Genomic DNA, 24230 nt, shown 5'->3' with positions numbered 1-24230 from the left:
TGAAATGCAATGCAAGGGGCACATACAACTGTCAGTGATTTAATCTAGCAGGCCACTGAGGATGTGACCTCCCCACAAGACAGGTTCTAAGAAAACCCTGAAGAGGATTAGAGGAAGAAAGGGGGGCCCCGTAGTTAATCTTCTCACAGCACCAGATTCTCCATTCAGCCCTTGCTCGCACGACTGTCCCCTAGGAAGGGGCAAGTGCATCTCATTTCCCAGACAGACTTAAAAAGCCACAGTCAAGATTTATTTACACTTTCATTTAGTTTCTTTTTGTGCATCAGGTTACTTTTGCTGACTGGCCTACATTTTGCCTTGCCGAGCGGCGTCATACTTTGTATGAGGCACTTCAGGTTTATTCCCCTCCGTCATTTGCTTTCAAAGCAGCCAGGTTGGCCTTTCTGAAAACTGCAGCAAAACCTCCTGGATGCGTGTGTCTCTCTCACACACACACACACACACACCCTGCCTCATAGCAACCCCCACTGTTTACCTCCATGTACAATCATCATTCGTTTTCAATGGCACGGCAGGGTCATTCACACCAGCCTCTGAAGTTAATCGGTTTTGTAACTGGAAGGCAACTCACCACACACAAAGGGGCGAGTCTGAACACCACCTACAGCGTCACCGGGGCTGCGTTTTAAGCTGCAGCGAGTCCGTTAGGATCCTGCCTGAGCCGAGTCGTGAAGAGATTACAGTTTCTGCCAGTGACGTCTGAGTTTGCCTGATAAAAGTTACAGGTTTGAGGGGGAGTGCTCCAGAGACCACAGCTGTCGGTTCAAGCATGACCCGGCACACGGGGGAAGAAATTACTTTGGGCAATAAAAGAAAGCTTGCAAGAGAAAATTAAATTCATGCACATCAACCCTCCCTCCTTTAGGGAAAGTTATTCCTTCAACCAAAGTGGTATTGTTTTACAGAACTGCCTCTGATGTTGTCAGCTGCCTTAAGACACACAGACTTCAGTCAACTCAGAGCATACCTTTGTATAAACATGGACCGGAAGGGACAGCTTCACCGTTCTCTGTTCAAGTGTCCAAGCTGAATTCAAAGCAGCAGCTAACTATTCAGACCTCAGGTCTGCACTCACTTGTTTTCCCACTTCTTGCCCTCCCCCGTAGCATAGTTCCACTGATTTCATTAGACCAGGATTAATCTGGAGTGATTAAGAGAGCAGAATTGGATGCCAGGTCTGCAGCTGTTAACTTTTAATTGTGAGGGGGTTTATGGGGAGAGAAGATTGCAGAAGGAACTCCACTCTCATGCGTTTTAACATGACCATGTTTATCCAGTTGACTGTGTAGAGCAAGGAAGGTCAATGGTCTTTGTCCAGACCCTCAGTGATCCAAAGGCCTCCTATGAACTGACCACTAGGCAATGCAAAATGCCACTACCCTGTATTTCAGTATGGGCCGGAGGGAGGAGACGTACAACAATACTCCAAGACAGGGGAGGATGGAAGGAGGCATGGAACACAGGAGTCATCAGACTGGATCATACCTGGATCCATCTACTCTAGTACCCAGTCTGACTGTGGCCACACCAGATGCTCAGAAGAAGGTGCAAGAACCCCACAGTAGGCAAGTATGGGATAATCTGCCCCCCACCCCGCCACATTAGATTATAACGACAGAAGAGACCATTGTGATCATCTAGTCTGATCTCCTGTACAGGCTGTACAGCTTCGCGGACTTAATTCCTCATCCTGGTCTTTAGCATTACCGATTGGTTCAGGCCCTGAATCTAAGCCATGGTAGGAGTGGGAGAGGGGAAAGAGTTAGAGCGGACCCCTTCCAAGTGGGAAAATCCAGCTGGCTAAGTACACCAGCACCCCGAGATGGAACTTTAAAGGGGCTGCATTTAACCGTGGAACCGGATTAACGCCTGGGAACGCGCCTGCCATTCCCTGCTTATCAGCAGTAGCTGCACGTGCCTCTTGCTGTAGCCGGACCACTGGTTTTAACTTCGGAACCATTTTCGACACCTAAAGTCAGAAGTCTGAGGTCTATTAAGCTGCCTTAAATGTAATCGGCCTTTTGCCTGCTTCAGAGCGAGTTCGGGCTCCCGGGAGGAGCTGAGCTGTTCACGTTGGAAGCCAAAATCCTCTAGCCACACCACAGCAGCCTGCCCACCTCTCAGCCCCTGCTGGTCTCTCTAGGGTAAAGAGGAGAGTTCAGCCTCCAGGCTCCATTCAGTCTTGGCCTCTTGTCAGGGAGGCTGAAAGCCCATCAGGGCAGGGACTGCGTGTGCTTTCCCTGCCTACCACAATGAGGCGCCAATCCCACCTGGAATCTCTGGGCACTACACAGTCAGTACAACGGCAAGGGGATGAGTCGCGCAAACGGAGGGAGAGAAAGTATTCGCAGAGGGTCAGACAGAGCCTTAGCGAGCCTGGAGAGGAGACCGAGCCGTGTAAGTCACCACCCTCCATTCCCGGGCGGAGAGTCCCCCTTTGCCACACAGGAGACCCAGCTGAAGTCTGACGCTAACCACATTTGACCGTTGCCGTTTGTTAGAGCTCACCGCACGACACGGAAGCGATTGCGTCGGGCGGGACAGAACTAGACGACGTCTCAAACATTCCAACCCTCCTCTCCAAGAGGTGCCTCCGTTACCTTTTCCCAGTCTCAGATGCTCTTGGCCCTGCAGTTCTCGTGTGCGTCTGATTCCACAAAACTATCAGACGCTCAGTGGATGGGGCACATTCTACAGTTGGGGTCACCAATCTAAATAAACTGCATGCTTTGTATTTTGCAGAGTTTTTCCTTATCCTTCCCCCTTCTTGGCTCCGTTTATGGCACTAGACAGATGGTTTCCCTTTGGAGTCTCATGGTGACTAGTGTTCACTCATTCCCCTCTTCTCGCATAGCCTCCGCTTTCGATCTTTGCTTTCAAGAACAGATTCGTAAAGATGTGGTCAGCCTCCAGTACAGGTGAAGGCTGGAGCCTGATGCATTCTCTCTCCCTAACCTCGCACCAGACTATAGGCTGTGAAGCCAGGGCTAATACTCCCATCAGTTCGAACAGGAACAGGTTTGGGCTCCATACGTTTACACCAGGGGTGGGCAAACTTTTCGGCCTGAGGGCCATATCTGGGTATGGAAATTGTATGGCGGGCCATGGATGCTCACGAAATTGGGGGTTGGGGTGCGGGAGGGTGTGAGGGCTTTGACTGGGAATGCGGGCTCTGGGGTGGGGCCAGACATGAGGAGTTCAGGGTGTGGGAGGGGGCTCTGGGCTAGGGTGCGGGGGGGGGGTGAGGGCTCTGGGGTGGGACTGGGGATGAGGGTTTGGGGTTCAGGAGGGTGCTCCGGGCTGGGACCAAGGGGTTGGGAGGGCAGGAGAGGGATCAGGGCTGGGGCAGGGGATGAGGGTGTGGGCATGGGAGGGGGGCAGGGCAGCGCTTACCTCAAGCAGCTCCCAGAAGCAGCGGCATATCCCCCCTCCGGCTCCTACGCGGAGGTGCAGCCAAGCGGCTCTGTGCGCTGCCCCGTCCGCAGGCGCTGCCCCTGCATCTCCCATTGGCCGTGGTTCCCTGCCAATGGGAGCTGGGGGGGGGGGTGGCGCTTAGGTTGGGGGCAGTGTGCGGAGCCCCTTGGCTGCCCCTACGTGTAGGAGCCAGAGGGGGGGACGCGCCACTGCTTCCAGGAGCTGCACGAAGCCACAGTATGCACAGAGTGGGGCAAGCCCCCAACCCCACTCCCCAGCAGGAGCTCGAGGGCTGGATTAAAATGTCTGAAGGGCTGGATGCAGCCCCCGGGCCGTAGTTTGCCCACCCCTGCTTTACATGCTGAAGTATCTCCAATAACATACCTGTATATCGAGACGTTTTCTATCAATTCGTTAGTTCCACTGTCATTTAGGATAATCCCTCTGGGAGATACCTTCAGGGTAACTTTCTGCAGTTTCTTGCCACGTGCTTTAGCCTTGGAAAGGAAAAGCAAATAGATTTACAGGTATATAGCATGGTTACATCCAAAGTTACATCATGGTGGCCAATTACTCACTCTAGATGTGTATTGTTTAATAGACAAATTAATGGCACTTGTTACTATCAGAGACTGATTTTACTACTAGGTACAATAAGCCCTTCATAGAATCACAGAATATCAGGGTTGGAAGGGACCTCAGGAGGTCATCTAGTCCAACCCCCTGCTCAAAGCAGGACCAATCCCCAACTAAATCATCCCAGCCAGGGCTTTGTCAAGCCTGACCTTAAAAACCTCTAAGGAAGGAGATTCCACCACCTCCCTAGGTAACCCATTCCAGTGCTTCACCACCCTCCTAGTGAAAAAGTTTTTCCTAATATCCAACCTAAATCTCCCCCACTGCAACTTGAGACCATTACTCCTTGTTCTGTCATCTGCTACCACTGAGAACAGTCTAGATCCATCCTCTTTGGAACCCCCTTTCAGGTAGCTGAAAGCAGCTGTCAAATCCCCCCTCACTCTTCTCTTCTGCAGACTAAACAATCTCAGTTCCCTCAGCCTCTCCTCATAAATCATGTGCTCCAGCCCCCTAACCATTTTTGTTGCCCTCCGCTGGACTCTTTCCAATTTTTTCACATCCTTCTTGTAGTGTGGGGCCCAAAACTGGACACAGTACTCCAGATGAGGCCTCACCAATGTCAAATAGAGGGGAATGATCACGTCCCTCGATCTGCTGGCAATGCCCTTTATACAGCCCAAAATGTCATTAGCCTTCTTGGCAACAAGGGCACACTGTTGACTCATATCCAGCTTCTCGTCCACTGTAACCCCTAGGTCCTTTTCTGCAGAACTGCCGCCTAGCCACTCGGTCCCTAGTCTGTAGCAGTGCACGGGATTTTTCCGTCCTAAGTGCAGGACTCTGCACTTGTCCTTGTTGAACCTCATCAGGTTTCTTTTGGCCCAATCCTCTAATTTGTCTAGGTCTCTCTGTATCCTATCCCTACCCTCCACTGTATCTACCACTCCTCCCAGTTTAGTGTCATCTGCAAACTTGCTGAGGGTGCAGTCCACGCCATCCTCCAGATCATTAATGAAGATATTGAACAAAACCAGCCCCAGGACCGACCCTTGGGGCACTCCGCTTGATACTGGCTGCCAACTAGACATGGAGACATTGATCACTACCCGTTGAGCCCGACGATCTAGCCAGCTTTCTATCCACCTTATAGTCCATTCATCCAGCCCATACTTCTTTAACTTGCTGGCAAGAATACTGTTGGAGACCGTATCAAAAGCTTTGCTAAAGTCAAGGAATATTAAAATGGTACCTTTGCTGAAGCACTGATTTATGATGGCACTAAGCATGCACCCCCCATAACATGCTTTGATACTGTGCCCACAGTCCCTGTGGTCAGAGGGACTTTACTGTACTGATTACAGTGTCTGAAGGCTACATGACCGACATGGGTGTAGTCTTGGCAGAGATCAACTGGGCTCCTGTAGAATTTGCCAAGTTCTGCAGAGGTTTAGTTTTCAGTCTGATATCCAAGGAAATGCTAGAGCTCTCAGATTACACATTAGCCAGCAAGAGAGAGGGGTGACATATGCAATGGCGTTTGAACAGAGCTATCCTCTGGTGGCAGTAATTACACCACACCTGTAATAAGCCATTATCTTCTGTTCAAGCTGCCTTAAGTAATCCCATAAAGGAATAGTTTATTGAAAGCCCGATCCTCAAGTTACTGAGGAGAGTCAGTGGATATGTGGCCCGAAAAAAAAAAAAAAAAAGACAGGATCAAGCCCATTTCAGAGTGCACCTCATTAAAAGAGGAAGTGAAAGTTTTGATATCCTCCACCTAATGCAGTGGTATTTGCACTCAGATACTAGTGGGTAACTGAAATCAGGGCTTGCTTACAGCCTCTGCAGCGTTAGTTCGACGTCGCTGTCCACTGGCTCATCAGGGCTGACAAGGCAGGTCGGATTTAAGGAAGCAGTATAGCGACAAGAGCAGCTACAGCTCAGGAGCCATTGCTCAAGCTGGCAGATGCTGTTCCAGAAGTGGCCTTCAGTATTCCACAGCACTGCCAATCCCAGTCAGGCTGCCACCCATCCCCCAAAATCATGATTTTTTTAAAAATACGTTTCATTGATTTCTGGTTTGAGTCTCTAGGGCACACCATGGTCCCATTTTCAAGCTCTTCTCTGCTAACACAAGGTCTAGAAATGTCCACTAGGAAAAGTAAGCAGAGTCTCAAATAATCACATGACTCCAGGAGCTGGGGCTTTAATGCCATCATGTACTACAAGGGTTGGCATCACCAAGCTCCAGTCCGCCACCTCCCTGCTTCTTCTAACAAAGGAATGATGCTTACCTCCTCCCAAATTTGTGGGCCAGCCCAGTGCATGTAGCACTTGTATACTCCAGATACTGCAGGAGTGGGACCTTTGCCAGCTGCTGCTTTGCAGGCCAACCAGGCTGCTCCTGCGGAGTACTAGCTTGGCCACAATGGAGTCCAGACAGAGGAAGTCTGCTGTTGCAACACTAGATTTGCAGCGCAGTTTGTTTCCCACGTCTTTACTCAGCATTAGAGGGACGAATGGCTGGAGACTAGACACAACAGGCTTGGACATCTAAGAGCAATGGACTGTTGCCAAAACCATCTCTAACCACCTCTCTGAGCCCAATGCTCTAACTTTGTATCACTCACACATTTAGCGGCTCTTGTAAGTTCACGTTTTCTTTGAATTTTAACTGCCCTTCAAGATAGTCAATTAAGTTCACAGAGGCCAGCAGAGGATAAAAAGCACTAGATTGGCCACATGCTACATTCAGCCACCTGCAGCCCAGTGAAGAGAACCTCAGCTCTCCTCTGGAATACAGCCTGGGGCATCTCCCACCTGCCAGGAAAGTCATCAGACCAGCACCACTTCAAAGTGCCGACAGCAACGCAGCAGGTTCCAGGCCCTCACTCCCCAGCACTGTCCCTCAGTTAAGAGCCTCAAGGAGAGTTGTACTTACAGGGAGACCTCTTTGGGTGCACACCCAGAGTCCTCTAGCCAAGGGCATGAGCTTCCACCCACCACAGCAATGATCACGCGAGATCCCGGATACAGCACGACTAGCAACCCAAGAGTTAGTAGGCACCCAAGTGAGACAGATGAAAGTCAGTTTCACGGAGACAGACAACTTCCCAGTACTTTGTAAGCACACATTTTTGCAAGAGCCATGCACTATTGGGAGAAGCCAGAGATCCGGAGCAGAGAAGTGAGCAGTGCCCTCCCCAAAACTTAAGAGGGGAAGGGCCCCACTCCCCAGTCTCCGCCACAAGGTACACAGCCAGTTGCAATATAGGTTTAGCAACACTCCCATGAGCTTTAGGGCCAGATGCTCAGCTGGTGCAAATTTGCTTCGCTTTACTGAAGTCTGCAGAGCCAACGACGCTAGCAGAGGCTTTGCCCCTAGGTTTTCATGCAGGGCTCAGCGGCTGCAGGAGTCATAATCCATCCCAGAATTCAGAGTGGGGGGGAGGAGGGAGGAATTTGTTAACATATCTCGTTTCCCAGACGCCATATCCCCTCCCCCGCCCATTTCACCTCCCTTGAAGTTCAGCCCGTGTCAGGAAGATACTACTCACTGCCTGAAGCATTTGGCCACCACGGTTAGTTTTATGCAGATTAACCATGCGACCGAATCTTTGCCTCATTCCATTTTATAAGTGTCTAAAGACGCATTAATTTGCTGTAGCACGAGTGGTGAATAAGGATGGACTCCTAAGTAAGTTGCAGTGTTAAATATTTAACAATCGGTAGCTGTACTGCGCTGGCGAGATTAAAGAAGTATCAGTCAGTTGCACGGGAGACTAATTGCCTTTTCAGTGGCCAGGAAAAGGCTGCATGGGTTGTGCTGGTCCCTTCCAATCCACCTCTGGATTGTAAAGCTCAGAGAAGCCCATCCAACCAGGGATGCTAGAACCAGAGGGGCTGGAGGGGTAGCAGCACCCCCTGGCTTGAAGCGTTTCCAATCACACATAGGGTTTACAGTTTGGTTCAATGCCTTTCAGCAGCCGCGCCCCCCTATAAAAACTGTTCCAATGCCACTGCATCCAACACAGCCATATGGGGACTGGGAATTCCCATACCAGAGGTCCACTAACCCATCTCTGGGGAGACAGAGTTTGACATGAAGAGTATATAGGCTGCTTTTAGAGTGGTTGCACCATTAAGTAGTCAAGATTTGGCAACATTTACCTGAGCAAGGTATCCACAATACTAGAGATATCTACTGACAACCCTGAAGTTTTCCTAGAACAGTGTGTGACAGCCGTGATTAAGGGTTAACCACAGCTACAGACACAGCAATCACCATTCAAGGCCTTTTCTTCCTATAGGAGGACCCAGTATACCCACGTGAGAGAGTTCTAGCGAGACTGGACAAAGCACTAGGGCAACTGTTCTCAAACTGTGGGTCGGGACCCCAAAGTAGGTCGTAACCCTGTTTTAATGGGGTTGCCAGGGCTGGCGTTACACTTGCTGGGGCTGAAGCCAGAAGTCTGAGCCCCACTGCCCAGGGCTGAAACCGAAGCCTGAGGGCTTCAGGACTCAGGTTACAGCCCCCACCTGCCCAGGGCTGAAGCCCTCAAGCTCTGGCTTCACCCCTTCCCCTACGGTGGGGGGGCGGGTCCCAGGCTTTGGATTTGGCCCCCCCACCTGGGGCAGAGGGGGTCGGTCTTCAGTCCCCCTTCCCGGGATCGTGTAGTAATTTTAAGGGAGTCACAGTGCAATGAAGTTTGAGAACCCCTGCACTAGAGAGATCATATACCAGGTTTTATTCCGCCTAAACCCCACAGTCCTTCTGGGCCCCCCACCATCATCTCCTGGCTTCTTACGCAAAACCCCGGGAAAGGGGTGTGTATAGGAAGCATTTACATCTAAGACGTGTGTTCAAGAATCATTTGCTTCAACACCAGGAAGAGAAGCGTCTGCATTGTTTGGTTTTGCAGAGTTGCAGGGATCTCCTTTGTTAGGAGTCAGAGCCACTTAGAACCCTGATGACACTCACCATTGCCACAATTCTTTTGACAGCAGCTGCTGAGAGGTCTTCTCCTTTGGGCTGTTCCACCAACGTCATGCCCATGTACTTTAGGTTGAAGAGCATTCCCTCCAGTAGGGTCTCTCTGGTGTCGGTCCAGTTTTCTGGTAGCTCTGAGGAATAGCAAAGATCTTTAGTCTCAAGCATACTAGGACTTGAGAAGTGATTTCATTAAGCATGAAAATGCTGCAAGGTGATGCAAATGCGGGCAACTGGCTCATCTGCATCTCACGTACTTTTGCCCAGGTGTCACAGGGGGCCATGGAATGCCGCTACACAACTGTCACGGCTTGGAGGTGTTTGAGAGAGTGCTAGCTACCGAAAGTACTTCAGTGATCATCACTCCTACTGCCCCATCACTGTGGCATCTCTGCACAAGAAGTATCTTAGATTATTCAGGTAGGACAATGCTACTCTGCCCTCAGTGAAGACTTCTGAGAAACCCAGCTTGAAGGGAGATATCCAGGCCAGGAAGAAAGACTCCCAAGGCCAGGCCTTGGGAAAGAGGTGCATGACCTCGGTGGAGAGAGACTCAGCCTGATCTCCCACTGAAGGGAGAAGACAAGACCCTTCAGCCCATCTGGTTTTGCCTCACGCAGTTCAGCAAATGAACGGCAACAGCCCCACAATAGAGCAATATGGCCATGAACACCCATCCTCTGCAGGGGGAGGAAAAAAAAAAAAAAAAAGTCACCCATGCCCAATTTGGCTCCCCTAAACACTGCCCTGTGGCCAAGTCCTCAGGCACTGGAGCAAAGGTTCCTCATGAGAGCCAGGTTGCTAGGAGTAAGTTTATTTAAAGCCAGCCCTTTCCCCCTCCCCGCCCCCCCACCGTTTGCTGCAGCTGGTGATCTAGCCAGAGGAGTGTGCCAGGTGGTGGAGTCACCAGAGAGGACTAACTAGCACATACAATTCTGCAGCCATCCCAATGGATCACACCTTCCCTATGTGCTCCTGAACAAAGCTCCTCTAGGACCGGCCAATCCCTAATTAACTGCTAAATGGATTATGAATTAGCAAAAGTTGTGCCAGGGCGAACATTACCTCAAGTCTCTGGAGTGGCGCGGCTATTAACAGCACAAGCCAAGAAAAGGACCGTCGAGGTGTTTCAGTCCAAACAAACACCCACAGCCAGACTTAAAACGGTGTTGCTCTGCTTACCGCTGCCCCCGCCCTCAGGGCAGACGAGGGGAAGCAAAGGGGGGGTACGCACAAGTTAGGGTGCAGCTGAACCCAAGCCCATGCACAGAGTTGGAGTCGTGTGAGCGATCGCCCAAAGGGAGAGTATGCGGATGCTAATAACTGAACTAGCTGTCTTAGCTATCACCCCCAACGAGAGAGCGAGAGAGAGCGCGCACTTCTGCATCCGATACTGATGGGAAAGATTGTTCTTTGCACTCACTTATCTCCTGTTTCGCCACCCCATCCCATAGCCCAGTGGCTCTCTACCTTTCCAGACTACTGTACCCCTTTCAGGAGTCTGATTGGTCTTGCATACCTACCCCTCCTCCCCACAAGTTTCACCTCACTTAAAACTACTGGCTTATAAAATCAGACATAAAAATACAAGTGTCTCAGCACGCTATTGCTGAAAAATTGCTAACTCTCATTTTTACCACCTATTATAAAATACATCAATTGGAATATAAATATTGTACTTGCATTTCAGTGTATAGTTTATACTGCTCTGTACACAAGTCATTGTCTGTATGAAATTTTAGTTTGTACTGACTTTGCTAGGGCTTTTTAAATGTAGCCTGGTATAAAACTAGGCAAATATCTAGATGAGTTGGGGTACCCCCTAGAACAGAGGAGGGCAAACTACGGCCCGGCAGACCATCCTGCCCGGCTTTTGAGCTCCTGGCCGGGGAGGCTAGCCCCCGGCCCCTCCCCCGCAGGAGTGTGCAACCACGCCGCCGCGCGGGCAGCGCTCTGGGCGGGGCTGCGCGCTCCTGCAGGGCGGTGCGTCTGGCTCTGACCAGGCAGCATGGCTGCCAGACATGCTGCTCTGAGTGGCATGGTAAGGGGGCGGGGAGGTGGGTGGATAAGGGGCAGGGGGTCCCGGGGGCACTCAGGTGACAGGGGGCAGTTGGATGGGGTGGAGGTTTTCGGGGGGGGGGGGGGGGGGGGGGGGTTGGATAAGCGTGGGAATCCCAGGGGCCTGTCAGGGGGCAGGGGTGTGGATAGGCGTCAGGGCAGTCAGGGAGCAGGGGGGGTTGGGGATAGGGGGTGAGGGGTCCCAGGAGGGGGCGGTCAGGGGACAGGAGCAGGGGGGGTTGGACGGGTCAGGGGTTCTGAGGGGGGCAGTCAGGGGGCAGGAAGTGGGAGGGGCGGATACGGGGTGGGGGCCAGGCTGTTTGGGGAGGCACAGCCTTCCCTACCCAGCCCTCCATACAGTTTTGCAACCCCGATGTGGCCCTCGGGCCAAAAAGTTTGCCCACCCCTGCCCTAGAAGATCTGTGTACCCCCAGGGGTACATACCCCTGCCTGAGAACCACTGCTTAGCCTGCAAGAAGAGTCGCTTCTTTACCCATGAAGTGCAGGGCCCAAGGACTGCACATTCTCAGGCAGGCCAGCGCAGCTCACCCTGCGGCTAGTGTGAAGAACCTCCTGAAAACCCACCAGGCAGCTCCCAAGTCGGGGAGCCTGGCTTCACAGGGTGAACAGGAATTGCTCTGCAGCTGCTCCTTGTGTGCACATTAGCTAGTCCTGTGGAGCAGGACTAACCGATGTCAGTCAGAGCGAACCCCTCCCCACGATGCACGCTTCACTGAGCTCTGCTAGGCACGGGAACGGAGACAGGAAGCTTGCACAATAGCATTTAAACATTCCAGGCCAGATCCTCAGCTGGGGTTAATCCACATAGCGGTTATAAACTGGTGCAGCTCCATTGGACTCAATGGAGCTACACAGGCAGAGGATCCAACCCTCGGTTTTGAAAGAACAGGGAGAGATTGTGTCAATACAGCAATCATGTACATGTCTTAGCAGTAGAGAGACCAGAATAGAGGCTTGTGCAGGCTATTGTTTGACGCCAATCTGAACAGATCAGGTTTTGTTGTTTCCCAAAAGGCCTAACATGGCTTCCTCCCCCAGGCACAGACCATCTCTAGTGGCAAGATAATTGTACTAGACTTCTCCAGTTTCCTACTGCTGTGCGAGGTAGGGGACCCCTGATGAGCGAGTGGGTAGGATCGATCACAGCACGGAAACACCAATTCATCACCCCCATAGCTAGTGATTTTAGAAGAGGCATATTGTGGCACTGAAGAGGGGGAGCAGGACTGGAACGGAGACCTGGATGCTAAAGGAGAAGTGTTGGCAGTTCAGTCGTACCAAGACTAAATGCATCTAGTTCAGGGGTCGGCAACCTTTCAGAAGGGGTGTGCCGAGTCTTCATTTATTTGCTCTAATTTAAGGTTTCGTGTGCCAGTAATACATTTTAACATTTTTAGAAGGTCTCTTTCTATAAGTCTATAATATAGAACTAAACAATTGTTGTATGTAAAGTAAATAAGGTTTTTTAAATTTTTAAGAAGCTTCGTTTAAAATTAGATTAAAATGCAGAGCCCCCCGGACCGGTGGCCAGGCCCCGGGCAATGTGAGTGCCACTGAAAATCAGCTCGTGCGCCGCCTTTGCCTTTGGCACGCGTGCCATAGGTTGCCTACCCCTGCTCTAGTTCATCGGTGTCCAAGACCTCATTCATCCTATAGCTGCTCTAGAATTCCTCAGAGCCTCCGGGATAGAACCCAGAGCCTCTTGCTCAGAGCAGGCCCCTGGTCCAGAAGTAAAGGACATTCCTCTTCCAGCAATACTAGACTAAGTCAAGCAATTTTATTTCACACCAGTAGGGGCAGTGGTGCGCATATCCTAACCAGTTCATTCCTACCGTGCTAGCTCTGGTGCACGCATTTAATTTTTCACAAGGCTTTACTTATAACTAGAGACAAGATCTCTGCCCCCCAGAGAAATTCCCAGGGAAGCTGCTAGGAGCATGGGAGGCTGTTTTCACTCCTATCTATGGAAGGCACGAAAGAGGGCACCAAAGGATGGGGGCCATTGAACGGCTGTTCTGGAGGAAGAGATGGGTCTTGTCCTATCCCCACTGGAGTGAGTGGCCGCATGCTGGCAAGGAGGCGTTTACAGCACACTGCAGGGATCTCACTGCGGGAGAAGGAAGCCAGTGAAGAAAGGTTAGTGGTTCTGCTATTGTGTAGCAGGGTCCCATGTTACGCTTTCAAATCATCGCACAAGAAATATTGCCCAGGGGCCTTCGGCCTTTTCCACCTCATCTAGCGACAGAGGCAGCAGCATTAACCAGCCTCCAAACCTCTAAGGATCTGGTGCTCATTTCAGAGACACCAATGATCCTTCTCCGGGAAAGTTACATTAAAGGTCCGATTGCTTCTTCCACCACCATCCAGCTACTGCAGCACTGTCAGATTAGCCATGCTCAGAGACGGGCGTGGAGGGTGCTCTGTGCGTGGTATCTGTCTACAGGTGGCACAACACCATCACCCACCTCGTCAGCAAGAAGTATGGTTTAGCAAAGGTGTCTCAGGTGCTGCTCTCTGGCATTCTCAAACTGCATCAAATCCCCATGCTCCCTTTCCCAGTAGTGGCAGCTACAGTAAGTCTTCAAGACAGTCCACTCCAGCCCCCATGGGGCCCATTCCAAGTGAGCTTTGGTCCCCTCAGATGCAAGTGAGCATCTGGCAGTGTGTAGGTACAGGCCAACCATGCTAGCAGGCAGAGCACACTAGGGGCATGTCCCTGCTCACGCTCGAACAGTGCAGGTACAGACAGCATAGCTAGCAGGACTCTGCTTAGGAGACTCAGGTACAGACACCCGAACCCTGTGGGTACGTACGCTACATGGCTCTCTACGTGCCCTGCTATTTTTAGCAGGGTCGTGTCTCCCTGCGCCGCAGCCAAAGCGCCCTGTCAAGAGCTGCACGCCACAGAGTAGATACAGCCTCTTTTCACTGCAGTGTCTAGCGCCACACATGTACTGTATGAATCAGGATGGAGCAAACCCCTGCCACGCCTCCAGTGCTTTAGGACGGCAGGGTCACAAGGCCACAACCCCACCTCTCCACCCCCACCGCCCCCTCTGCTGAGCAGAGCTGCAGGTGCTCTCCACAGCAGGTAATTCCCCAGCACTCTCTGCTCTGCGCACATGCTTTTACAGAGAACACCGCCATGTAATCCTAAACCAGAGGGCGACTTCACCCTGATGCAGCGCAGGGACAGGGAGTGGTTACCCTGGTGACTCATACATCCCGGAGCAGGGCTCATTCAGGGCTCTGACTGGTTGTGGAGAGGAACCTACACTGCTAAGTTTTGGGGCCAGGTGCAGTTTCATGGTGCAGATTAGCTTGGAGGGGTAGAGGCTGCAAGATCTGTAAAGCGCTTTGAAATCTATGCACTACATCAGCAGTAGTCAATTGGCAGACTGTGGGCCAAAGCCAGACCTCCAGGCGCTTTGGAATGGATCCCAAAAATCTTTTTATTTACTTATTTTCTCTGGAATCTGGACCCTGACCAAAAAATTTGGACCTTGACCAAAAAAAAAAAAAAAAATATTGACTACCCTTGCACTACACTGTCAAGATCTGTTCTGCAGTGTGCATTGGAAGGGCTACAGCAGAATCAGATCATTAGATTTTAGGGTTTTGTTGAATTAAATATGAAAGTGCCTAAACAGTCATTCCTGGGGATAGTGAATCGGATATCAAACTGTATTTTATGCTTCCCGCTAGATGTGATCCAATAAGTGTGTAGTACCATCTCTGGAGCAGTTAGAGGCAACACTGGCTTCTGGCACCCTGGGATGAACATAAAGTGATCAAAAACAATGAGGTGTCCTCGTGGCACCTTAGAGACTAACAAATTTATTTGGACATAAGCTTTCGTGGGCTAGAACCCACTTCATCAGATCAGGGAATACAACAGTGCTAATACTGACATCATTAGGTTTCAGAGAAACACCCCCTTTGAAACAGAAGATAGTAGTTCAGCTGTTTCAGGCTGTCTGAAGACTCAAGTATAAAGTCACTCATTTGTTTACATATGAATAGTAGGGCTGTCAATCGCAGTTAACTCTTGCAATTAACTCAAAAAAATTAATCACGATTAATTGCAATTTTAATCACACTGTTAAACAATAGAATGCCAATTGAAATTTATTAAATATTTTCATATATATTGTATTCTGTTGTAATTGAAATCAAAGTGTATATTATTTTTTATTACAAATATTTGCATTGTAAAAATGATAAACAGTATTTTTCAATTCACCTCATACAAGTACTGTAGTGCAATCTGTCATGAAAGTGCAATTTACAAATGTAGATTTTGTGTGTGTGTGTGTGTGTGTGTTACATACCTGCACTCAACAACAAAAATGTAAAACTTCAGAGCCTACAAGTCCACTCAGTCCTACTTCTTGTTCAGCCAATCGCTCAGACAAACAAGTTTGTTTTCATTCACAGGAGAGAATGCTGCCGCTTCTTATCTACAATGTCACCAGACAGTGAGAACAGGCATTTGCAGGGCACTTTTGTAGCTGGCATTGCAAGGTATTTGTGTGCCAGATATGCTAAACATTCATATGCCCCTTCATGCTTCAGCCACCATTCCAGAGGACATGCTTCCATGCTGCTGATGCTCGTTAAAAAAATAATGCGTTAATTACATTTGTGACTGAACTCCTTGGGTATTGTATGTCCCCTGCTCTGTTTTACCTGCACTCTGCCATATATTTCACGTTTAGCAGTCTCAGATGATGACCCAGCACATATTATTCATTTTAAGAACACTTTCGCTGCAGATTTCACAAAACACAAAGAAGGTACCAATGTGAGATTTCGAAGATATCTTCAGCACTTGACACAAGGTTTAAGAATTTGAAGTGCCTTCCAAAATCTGAGAGGGACGAGGTGTGGAGCATGCTTTCAGAAGTCCTAAGAGAGCAACACTCCGATCCAGAAACTACAGAACCCGAACCACCAAAAAAGAAAATCAACCTTCTGCTGGTCGCATCTGACTCAGATAATGAAAATGAACATGCGTCGGTCTGCACTGCTTTGGATTGTTATTGACCAGAACCCGTCATCAGCATGGACGCATGTCCCCTGGAATGGTTGTTAAAGGGACATATGAATCTTTAGTGCATCTGGCATGTAAATATCTTGCGACGCTGGCTACAACGGTGCCATGCGAACGCCTGTTCTCACTTTCAGGTGACACTGTGAACAAGAAGCGGACAGCATTATCTCCTGCAAATGTAAACGAACTTGTTTGAGCGATTGGCTGACCAAGAAGAAGGTGTGAGTGGACTTGCAGACTCTAAAAGTTTGCATTGTTTTATTTTTGAATGCAGTTCTCTTTTTGTACATAATTCTACATTTGTACGTTCAACTTTCATGAGAACTTGTATGAGGTGAATTGAAAAATACTATTTTTGTTTTTTTACAGTGCAAATACTTATCAAAAATAAATACAAAATGAGCACTGTACACTTTATATTGGTTGTAATTGAAAATGTAGAAAACATCCAAAAATATTTAAATAAATGGTATTCTATTATTGTTTAATCACGATTAATCTTTTTAATCATTTGACTGCCCTAATGAATAGTTCTCTTTCTACCCATAGTGTTGCAAATGTAGAGTCCCCCCCTTCATTTTAAAGAACAAAAGCTTGCCTTGTGCAGCAGGGAGCTGATTCTGTGCAGCACTGGAGGGCACACAGGGTAAAAAAAAAGTCATCAGGGTGACAGTACAAAAATACCAGGATTAAGAGTCAGACACAGAACATGATAGTCTGTTAAGGAGACAGAAGTATAGCATGACCTCTTTTCCACGCTCACCCAGGCATCTATAATGTGCCCAGCATTGTAATTATACAAAGATTTAACGGGTCTTAGAACTTTTAGGAACGAGGCCACCTTTGCACGCCATTTCTAAAACCACAGCTTCTCCATTTCCCCTCCCCCACAAAACAAACATTCCCAACTCGGTCAGGTCTCCAGGACAAACCCATCAGCTTTCCACAACCTGAGACATATGCCAGGTAGGAACCCTCGTTTTCCGGAGAACATGGCATCTCCCTTCTGCAACAGCAAGCAAGGGGGAGGCAGCAGATAGAGATTTCACCCGAGTCTGTCCAACTACTCCCTGTTTCAAGGTTTGCCGAGCGTTGGCAGCAGCCACTGAATGCGATACAGCACGACAGGACTCGCCGTTTGGGGGAAAAACATGCAAGTCCATCTGAGCCTGACAAATCCTTGCTTTGGCAGCGGTTTTGCTTTGCAAGGAGAGGCACAGAAGCCATCAGCTGTGGCCAGAACAGGTGAGCGGACTGTAGAGACTACGGCGCCGTTGGCGATCTATTACACCACCTCCTGCATTCCTCCAGATTTTGGAACTTCAGTGACAAGCCAGGGAGGTTTTGGATCCGACTTACCAGCTGTGCTTTGGTAAGCAGCATGAATCATGTCATCCCTGCACTGTGCCCATCTGCTCTGGCCTGACGAGCAGATGAATAATGCCCCATATTCCTGAATAGTCGAGGATAGTGGTATCAAGGGGGGGCTGTAGCCGTGCTGTTTATATGTGCCGCCGGGCCAGTCAGCCTGGGAGAGCCACCGAAGGCCTAGCCTGAAGGCAGGCAAGGGCCAGGAAAGAGGCGTGAGCAGCAGCAGCACTGAAGCCTTTTGAACACACAAGTGCATTGCAGGATTCTGGTCTCTTTCCCGGCCCTATCTACTCCCAGGCCCAGAGCAGGCACTGGAGAATCAGAGAAACCTCACCCAGACTGGGATTTCTGGGAACCCGAATCCTGGTTCCAAGCAAGCCATACAACCAGTACGCTCAACCCCAGGGCACTGGACACCAGAGTCTGCCTCCTAACCCTGTTTATTCACTAGACTGGACAGCCTCTGTTCGGTTCACATGGGCAGAATGCAATTGATCAGAGCAGGGGCTGAACTGCAGTGGAAATAGACTAAGTCACAGGGACTTGGAAGGCCCAGTTGTTTCCCAGCACCAGTGGGGTTCTGGCATTCAGACGCAATCCAGCTCATCCAGCCTGTAGGGCATGAAAAGAGTCTATTTTGCTTGGCTAGCCTGAGTCTCAGTAGCCTCTGTACCAGGGAATGCTATTTTTAGCCAGGCTTCGTTTAGGATAAAGCTTCCCCACCCCCACCCTTGCGGCTGTGCAGATGACCCGCTCCCAAAGTTCAGCGGGGAACCAAGGACAAGCCAGATGCTTTGTGTAACTTGGTACCATCTGTTTACAGACACGATGCAAAAAGGGCTGAATTTTGTCAGCATCAGAGACTCTTTCAGTGCCACTGATTTCCTTGGCTTCCCACCCCTGCGATTCCAAAGTAAGCGAGGGTGGGGCAGCTTATGCGGTGTAGCAGTACGACTCTTGCAACACATCTCAAGCTCTGCTCCGATGGACAGACATGCCTGTTATGGTCCCACAGCGCTTTTCAGCCAGGAGGGAGCTCAATGAGCTAGAGAAGAGAGCACCAGGTTTCAAGCCAGGCACCTCTTGCTTGTTCGATCTGCTGTTCTTGTGATGACTTCCTCTGTGGCTTTCAACAAGCCACAACTTCTGCACCACCTCTCTTCCACTCTACCCTCCTGCCCCGGGCGTAAAGTGCAAATGCTAACTGACGGGCTCCAGATTGATGTGTACGGCACTTCCCAGCACGGAGACCGTGAACAGGTAAGTATCTGCCATGAGGTCATCATTGGAAGGCATGTCTTTTGAAAGGAGAATATTTCTTTTAAAGCCACCTGAAGCATATCAGCAAGTTTACTAGCCAACCTCTGCTATCAGAAACCTGGTATGTAAGTTGCCAACCCCAAACACACAGGTCAAGAAAGTTTTTTTTTTTTTTTTATTATGATTATTTTTTTAAGTTTGACTTCTGGGTTCTGAGCCTTGGCAGGGGCAGGAGGGGGCACGGGGAGGAGGGGGTGTCACCTTTTTGAACTTCTGAACCAGGAGGGCTAGAAACCGGTTTTTAAAGAAGGTAAAGCCAAGGTTCACATAATCACAGGGCTCCAGGAACTGGGGCTTAACAGTTGATTGTGGGGGGGGGGGGAAGAGGAGGTTAAGAGGCTCATGATAAAATGGTGAGTTGACCACACTGTCTACACAAGCGGGGGCGTGAAGACTGCAGTGGGGCCTTTCCATTTCCAGCACCGAGTGCAACAAAGACCTCAGACCGCTCCCAAAGCTGCACTGTGCTTGCGTGCATGGGGTGGGGGTGGCAAGCACTGTGCATCTAGGCAGCTGAGGAACGTTACTTGGGCATTAAAGCAGCTAAGTAATCTTGCTCTCAGCCTGAATATGCAACACACAAACAAGGGTTTTGAGGGGGCAGGGGAGACCAAGGGGAGGATCCTCAGCTCCCACTTTGACTCAGTGCCCCCAGTTGGGAAGTCTGAACACTGACACTTTCAGAGGCACACAGCAGTGCTTGGTTAGGAAGAAGCTCCGAGGAAGTACTCGGAGAGGAAGATGGTTTGTAGCCCAGGACGGGGCAACTGTCAGAGCGAGGATCATTCTGAGCATTGGCAGGAGCCATGACGCTGCTCTCTATCAACTTCATCAAAACTGTTCCCTCCCCTGGATTTCCCACTAGGACTCCCAAGATCTCCTGGGGCGAAAAGAAGAGCCCAGCTTCCCCACACTGTGGCAAAAACACTGGGAAGTGCCTGCTGCTCCCCTGGCTTGGATGACCAGCCCTTCACAGCAGCTCACCCACCCCTCCTTGGCTGGCGCAGCGGGAGCTCCCCCAATTTTACTGAATGGCAGAGACCGTCACCTATACAGTACCAAGCACACCTTTGGTTAGATCTACGGCGCACGGTTCACAAACGGATTTAGATCAAGAATCACAATCAACATGCAGTTGCTCAACGTTGAGAGAGGCAGACCTGAAAGGGGCTGCAAAGCTCACGGTGGTTTATGCTTTGGTTGGGGGGGGGCGAGGGGGGGACGGGCAGAGTGGCTTGTTCTGACGTTCCTCCCCCATCTCATGAGCGCACACAGCTCAATGGTACTTCAAACAAACACTTTCAATTCATAAGCCAGCCACAGTCTGCACACACATTGCTGCCTCCCCCCCCGCTCCACTTCCCCCTCAAGCACGGCTTGCTTATGTTCGCATTTGCCACTCTCAGAACAGGAGAAACTTGTCTTCGGTCTTGAAATCTGCAAATATTTCAAGGTGACAGTTCCCTGGAGCATTTGGCGTTCACTGGATGTGCCCCTGGGGATAACGGCTTGGAGTTACTAGGCTCACTGCTGCTTCCAGCAAAAGTGTGAGAGAGTGCGCGTGGTGGTAGGTGTGAGTGAGAGCACGGACCGTGTGGGAGAGTGAGAGATGGAACAAGGAAGGGAGTGGTGGTAGGTGTGTGTGTGTGTGAGAGAGAGAGAGAGAGCACGAGCGAGCGCAAGGAAGGAAGTGGTGGTAGGTGTGTGGGGAATAGATAGATGTGTTCAGACCAGAAACCTTTTCCATCTTGGGGCCTCCAAACGGATTCCAAGATTACATTTTCACAAGTCCCCATTCCAAAGGAGCTTTATCATTAAGTTCATTTTGAGGGCGGGGGGGGGGCGCAAATCTAAAGCTAGATAACATATACATACACACACTCGAAACCTTAGTAAGTCCAATGCAATCAAATATGCTCGTAACCGAGAGTCCTTTCTGCAAGAGGTCAGTATGCATTTACCCGGAATCACTGCTACATTTACACAGCAGATGTCTTCGCCCCAATTGACAGCAACTCCTGCTTTTCATTCATATTTACTCAGCACGCAATAATTCTCATGCAATTCACAAGCTTGTTTAAGACAATTTAATAGTCGAGTCTGAACGGCTTCAGTCTAAGACCAAAACCTGGTTCGCTTTTAACTCTCTAGCTGGGTACGTGTCAGAAAAATCCCACCCCGCCACTCTCTGCAGACCCTGAACCAAGTTTCAGCCCAGTGCCAAAGCGCCTACCGCAGAGTTAAACAACTGCTTAGGATTCCTACAGAGGACAGAGACAGCACTCCAGCAGCAGTGCGATCATTTCAGATCCAGAGATACTAGACTCTTAATCCTTAAAAGAGGCAAAAAACCTGGAGTAAATCTCAGAGGATTAGTAAAAATCAAGCAGTTTGATCTTGCCACCATGTAGTGAAGTCTCCAGACACTAGGGGTGTTTATTGGCACAGGGAAAGCTGGCAAAGGAAAATCCTTCATTCTTAAAGGATTAGCGTGCTTTGGTATGCTGCAGGATTCTTGGGCTTTCCTGCACACCTGCTGGTACTGCACCTCCGGCAAGAGCACTTAGCGAAAACCCCACTTATCTCCTCCTCCCATGAGTTTCTTCACATAGCTTTTAGGGAGATGGAAAAAATGCCAGGCTAGTCCAGGATCTTACCAATGGACAGGTCTGTGCATATTCACCACGGTAAGTCAGAACCAGAAAGGGAGCAGTCACAGTCTAGCACTTTAGGCCTTATGGAAGAGGGCAGCCTGGAGGCCCGGACCAGCTTTTAGAGAGTGTTGAGCAGGTGGCTCTTCCCAGCCTTGGGACATGGAGTTAGGAGTGGGTGAAGGAGACAAAAGAACCAGTCAGAGAATCTTGGGTGGAGCAGAGAGGCTGGGCGGAAATGAGATCAGAGAGCAGCCTGCTTCAGAAGGTGAAGACAAGAAGCTTGATCGGAATAAACCAGTGCAAAGATGCAAGGGATAGGAGCTCAAGGTGATCCTGGGAGCAGCATTCTGGACACACTGAAGGGATGGAGATGGGGAGAAGGATCTACCACCCATAGCAGGAAATTAATATCTCATACTCCCATCCAAGCTGCAGCAGAGAGGAGGGGGAAGAGAGAGAGAGAGAGAGAAACACACAGGGCTTAGATGCTGGGAGAGGAGTCAGAGATCCCACCAAGGTTGAGAGGCCAGGCAGGAGTATCATAACACTGCTAAAAACAACTAAGAAGGGGAAGAAAATGGAAAAAAAGTCCACTTCAAACCCTTTCATTATTGTGTGGGAGCAGGGCTGTGTGTGTCCATGGCAGGTGCCCAGCAGCCTTTGAATGAATGCAAGTTACAGCTACCGTCCAAAGCTCAAGAATCTAGTACCAAGCTGGATAGAGTGTAAAAAAAAAACTCTCACTGCAGTGCTTGATTTTTCAAGCTGGTATCCTGGGTGTAGCATATTTTTAAGCCAGCTGCAAAAGCCAAAGTTACAAATTAACCACTGATTTGACTCTGGATAAAGCAACAACTAAACCAAAGCAAAAAATCCTACCGCAGAGCTTTAACCCTTTCCATGAACCCAGCCCCCTTTGAGTGATGGGACAGAAAGGAGAAGAATCCAGACTGACAGAGGCCTTGGCTACACTGGCGCTGTACAGCGCTGCAACTTGCTGTGCTCAGGGGTGTGAAAACGTCGTCCCCCGCAGCGAGCGCAGCGCTGTAAAGCGCCAGTGTAATCAGCGCCTGCAGCACTGCACGCTTGCAGCGCTGCAAGCTACTCCCCTCGGAGAGGTGGAGTACATACAGCGTTGCGAGAGCTCTCTCGCAGCGCTGGCGGCGCGACTACACTCGCGCTTCACAGCGCTGCCACGGCAGCGCTGTGAATTCCCAAGTATAGCCAAGGCCTAAGAGGAGTGTAGGGCTAACATCTGTCAAGATGGAGGGCAGGCTTAGAGAGCACACATGCGGCCAACAGACTAATGCATGTCTACTATGTACTACTGCTCACACACCACATTAAGATGTGTAAATGGCTCAGCAGGCAGAGCGTTGTGTGGTCTCATTACACTCCATTCTTCTCCTGGGAATGCAGCAACTTTTGTTTGCTTACAGTTTCCTTTTGCATAAAAGGAAAGAAAACCTGGACATTCCACGGTCCAGGTCAACAATCCCAAAGCTGTCAAGCCAAAGGAGAAGTAGGGTGGTTTGTCTGCAAAAGGTGAGATTTGGGGTAGAGAAGGGCTCATTCAGGGGGCTGAGAAACATACATTCCTTCCTAAAGGAAGTCAAGTCAGCGATCCCTGGAAGGAACAGTCTGACAGCGGAGCTACGGAGTTCAGCGGAGTTTGCAGGTAAGCAGACGGTGACTCACTAAATTGGCTCAAGACATCCAGGCAGGCCCATAACCTCACCTAGACAGTGCAGCAATTCCTAAAATATGGCGCTATAACTCCAGGTGCCAGGAAGAGGAATTCCTTCCGTAGCCACCATCTCATCGTCAGTCACTAGAAGCAACACACGCAGTGGCCACATTCGCTCTGCAGAGACCTTAAGTAACTATTAACCCCGCTTTACATCATTCTACTTGCTCATTCAGCTGCGGGCCAAGAACATTTTCACTGTTCTTCCATTTGCTCGGGATTGTCCAAACCAGAAGGCAGCACAAGCCAGGCCCCAACCTGCTGCCCCAGAGGGTAGGGACCGAGAGCAGAACCATACATCCAGACTGGGGTGTAGTGGGGTTTTCGGGAGTGCTCTGGGCTGGCCCCTCTCTGCTTAATTGAGAAGGGAACAGGCCTTGGGAAGCCAGTCCCAACCCCACCCCCGCGCCCAGGGCCCCCACCCCCGCCTGCTCTAGGCAGGCCAGCAACAGGAAAAGGCTCCCGGGACTGCCAGGCGGGCACGCTCCCAAAGCAAAGCAGGTCACTCGGGGAGAAGCAAACCCTGTTCCCGGGGGCCAAGGGCGCAGCAGCTGCCCCGTGCCAGGGTCCGGCCCAGCAGCGCGCACAGCCGGGTACTGCCCCAGGCCTGGGGAGGGACCGACCAGCCAGCCCCACCCCAGAGCTAAGCACCCCCCAGCCCGGGGGACTCACTCTTGTGCTTGCCGCTGCCCCAGGACTGCTTGGCGGCGCTGGGGCTCCGGATGATGGCCCGGCCCGCCGACCGCAGCGCCTCCATGGCGCGCCCCAAACTCCTGCAAACAAACTTTTCCCGGCGCGGCGCGGCGGCGGCGGCTGGTGCTGCGGGCTGGCCGGAGCCGCCTCCCGGCCCGGGCGGTCGAGGGATGATCGCGTGGGGGAAGTGGGAGGATCTCTCTGTAAATCCGCCCGGGGGGGGGTGCGGCTGGTGACGCGCGGCTGCTCCCTCCCCGGGCCCCGGCACCTCCCCGCCCCGCTCGGCTGGGGCTGGAGCCCGGCCAGGTG

The 24230-nt window shown here is 50.6% G+C and overlaps 1 protein-coding gene across 1 annotated transcript in view; it reads right to left on the bottom strand.

Moving 5' to 3' along the window:
* LDLRAP1 (low density lipoprotein receptor adaptor protein 1) overlaps positions 1-23985 on the bottom strand; it is a 40981-nt gene extending 16996 nt beyond the window's left edge. The window contains exons 1-3 of the mRNA XM_065421702.1: positions 23901-23985; positions 8996-9138; positions 3820-3932 (exon numbers count right to left, since the gene is read on the bottom strand). Coding sequence (XP_065277774.1) covers positions 3820-3932; positions 8996-9138; positions 23901-23985 — 341 coding nt within the window. The remainder of the gene's footprint in view (positions 1-3819; positions 3933-8995; positions 9139-23900) is intronic.
* Positions 23986-24230: the final 245 nt, after the last annotated feature.

This window comes from Emys orbicularis, chromosome 23 (assembly GCF_028017835.1).
Source record: "Emys orbicularis isolate rEmyOrb1 chromosome 23, rEmyOrb1.hap1, whole genome shotgun sequence".
In the NCBI taxonomy this organism is placed as follows: domain Eukaryota; kingdom Metazoa; phylum Chordata; order Testudines; family Emydidae; genus Emys; species Emys orbicularis.
The sequence above is the reverse complement of the archived record's forward strand: the minus strand, read 5'-3'. Positions and strand labels throughout refer to the sequence as shown.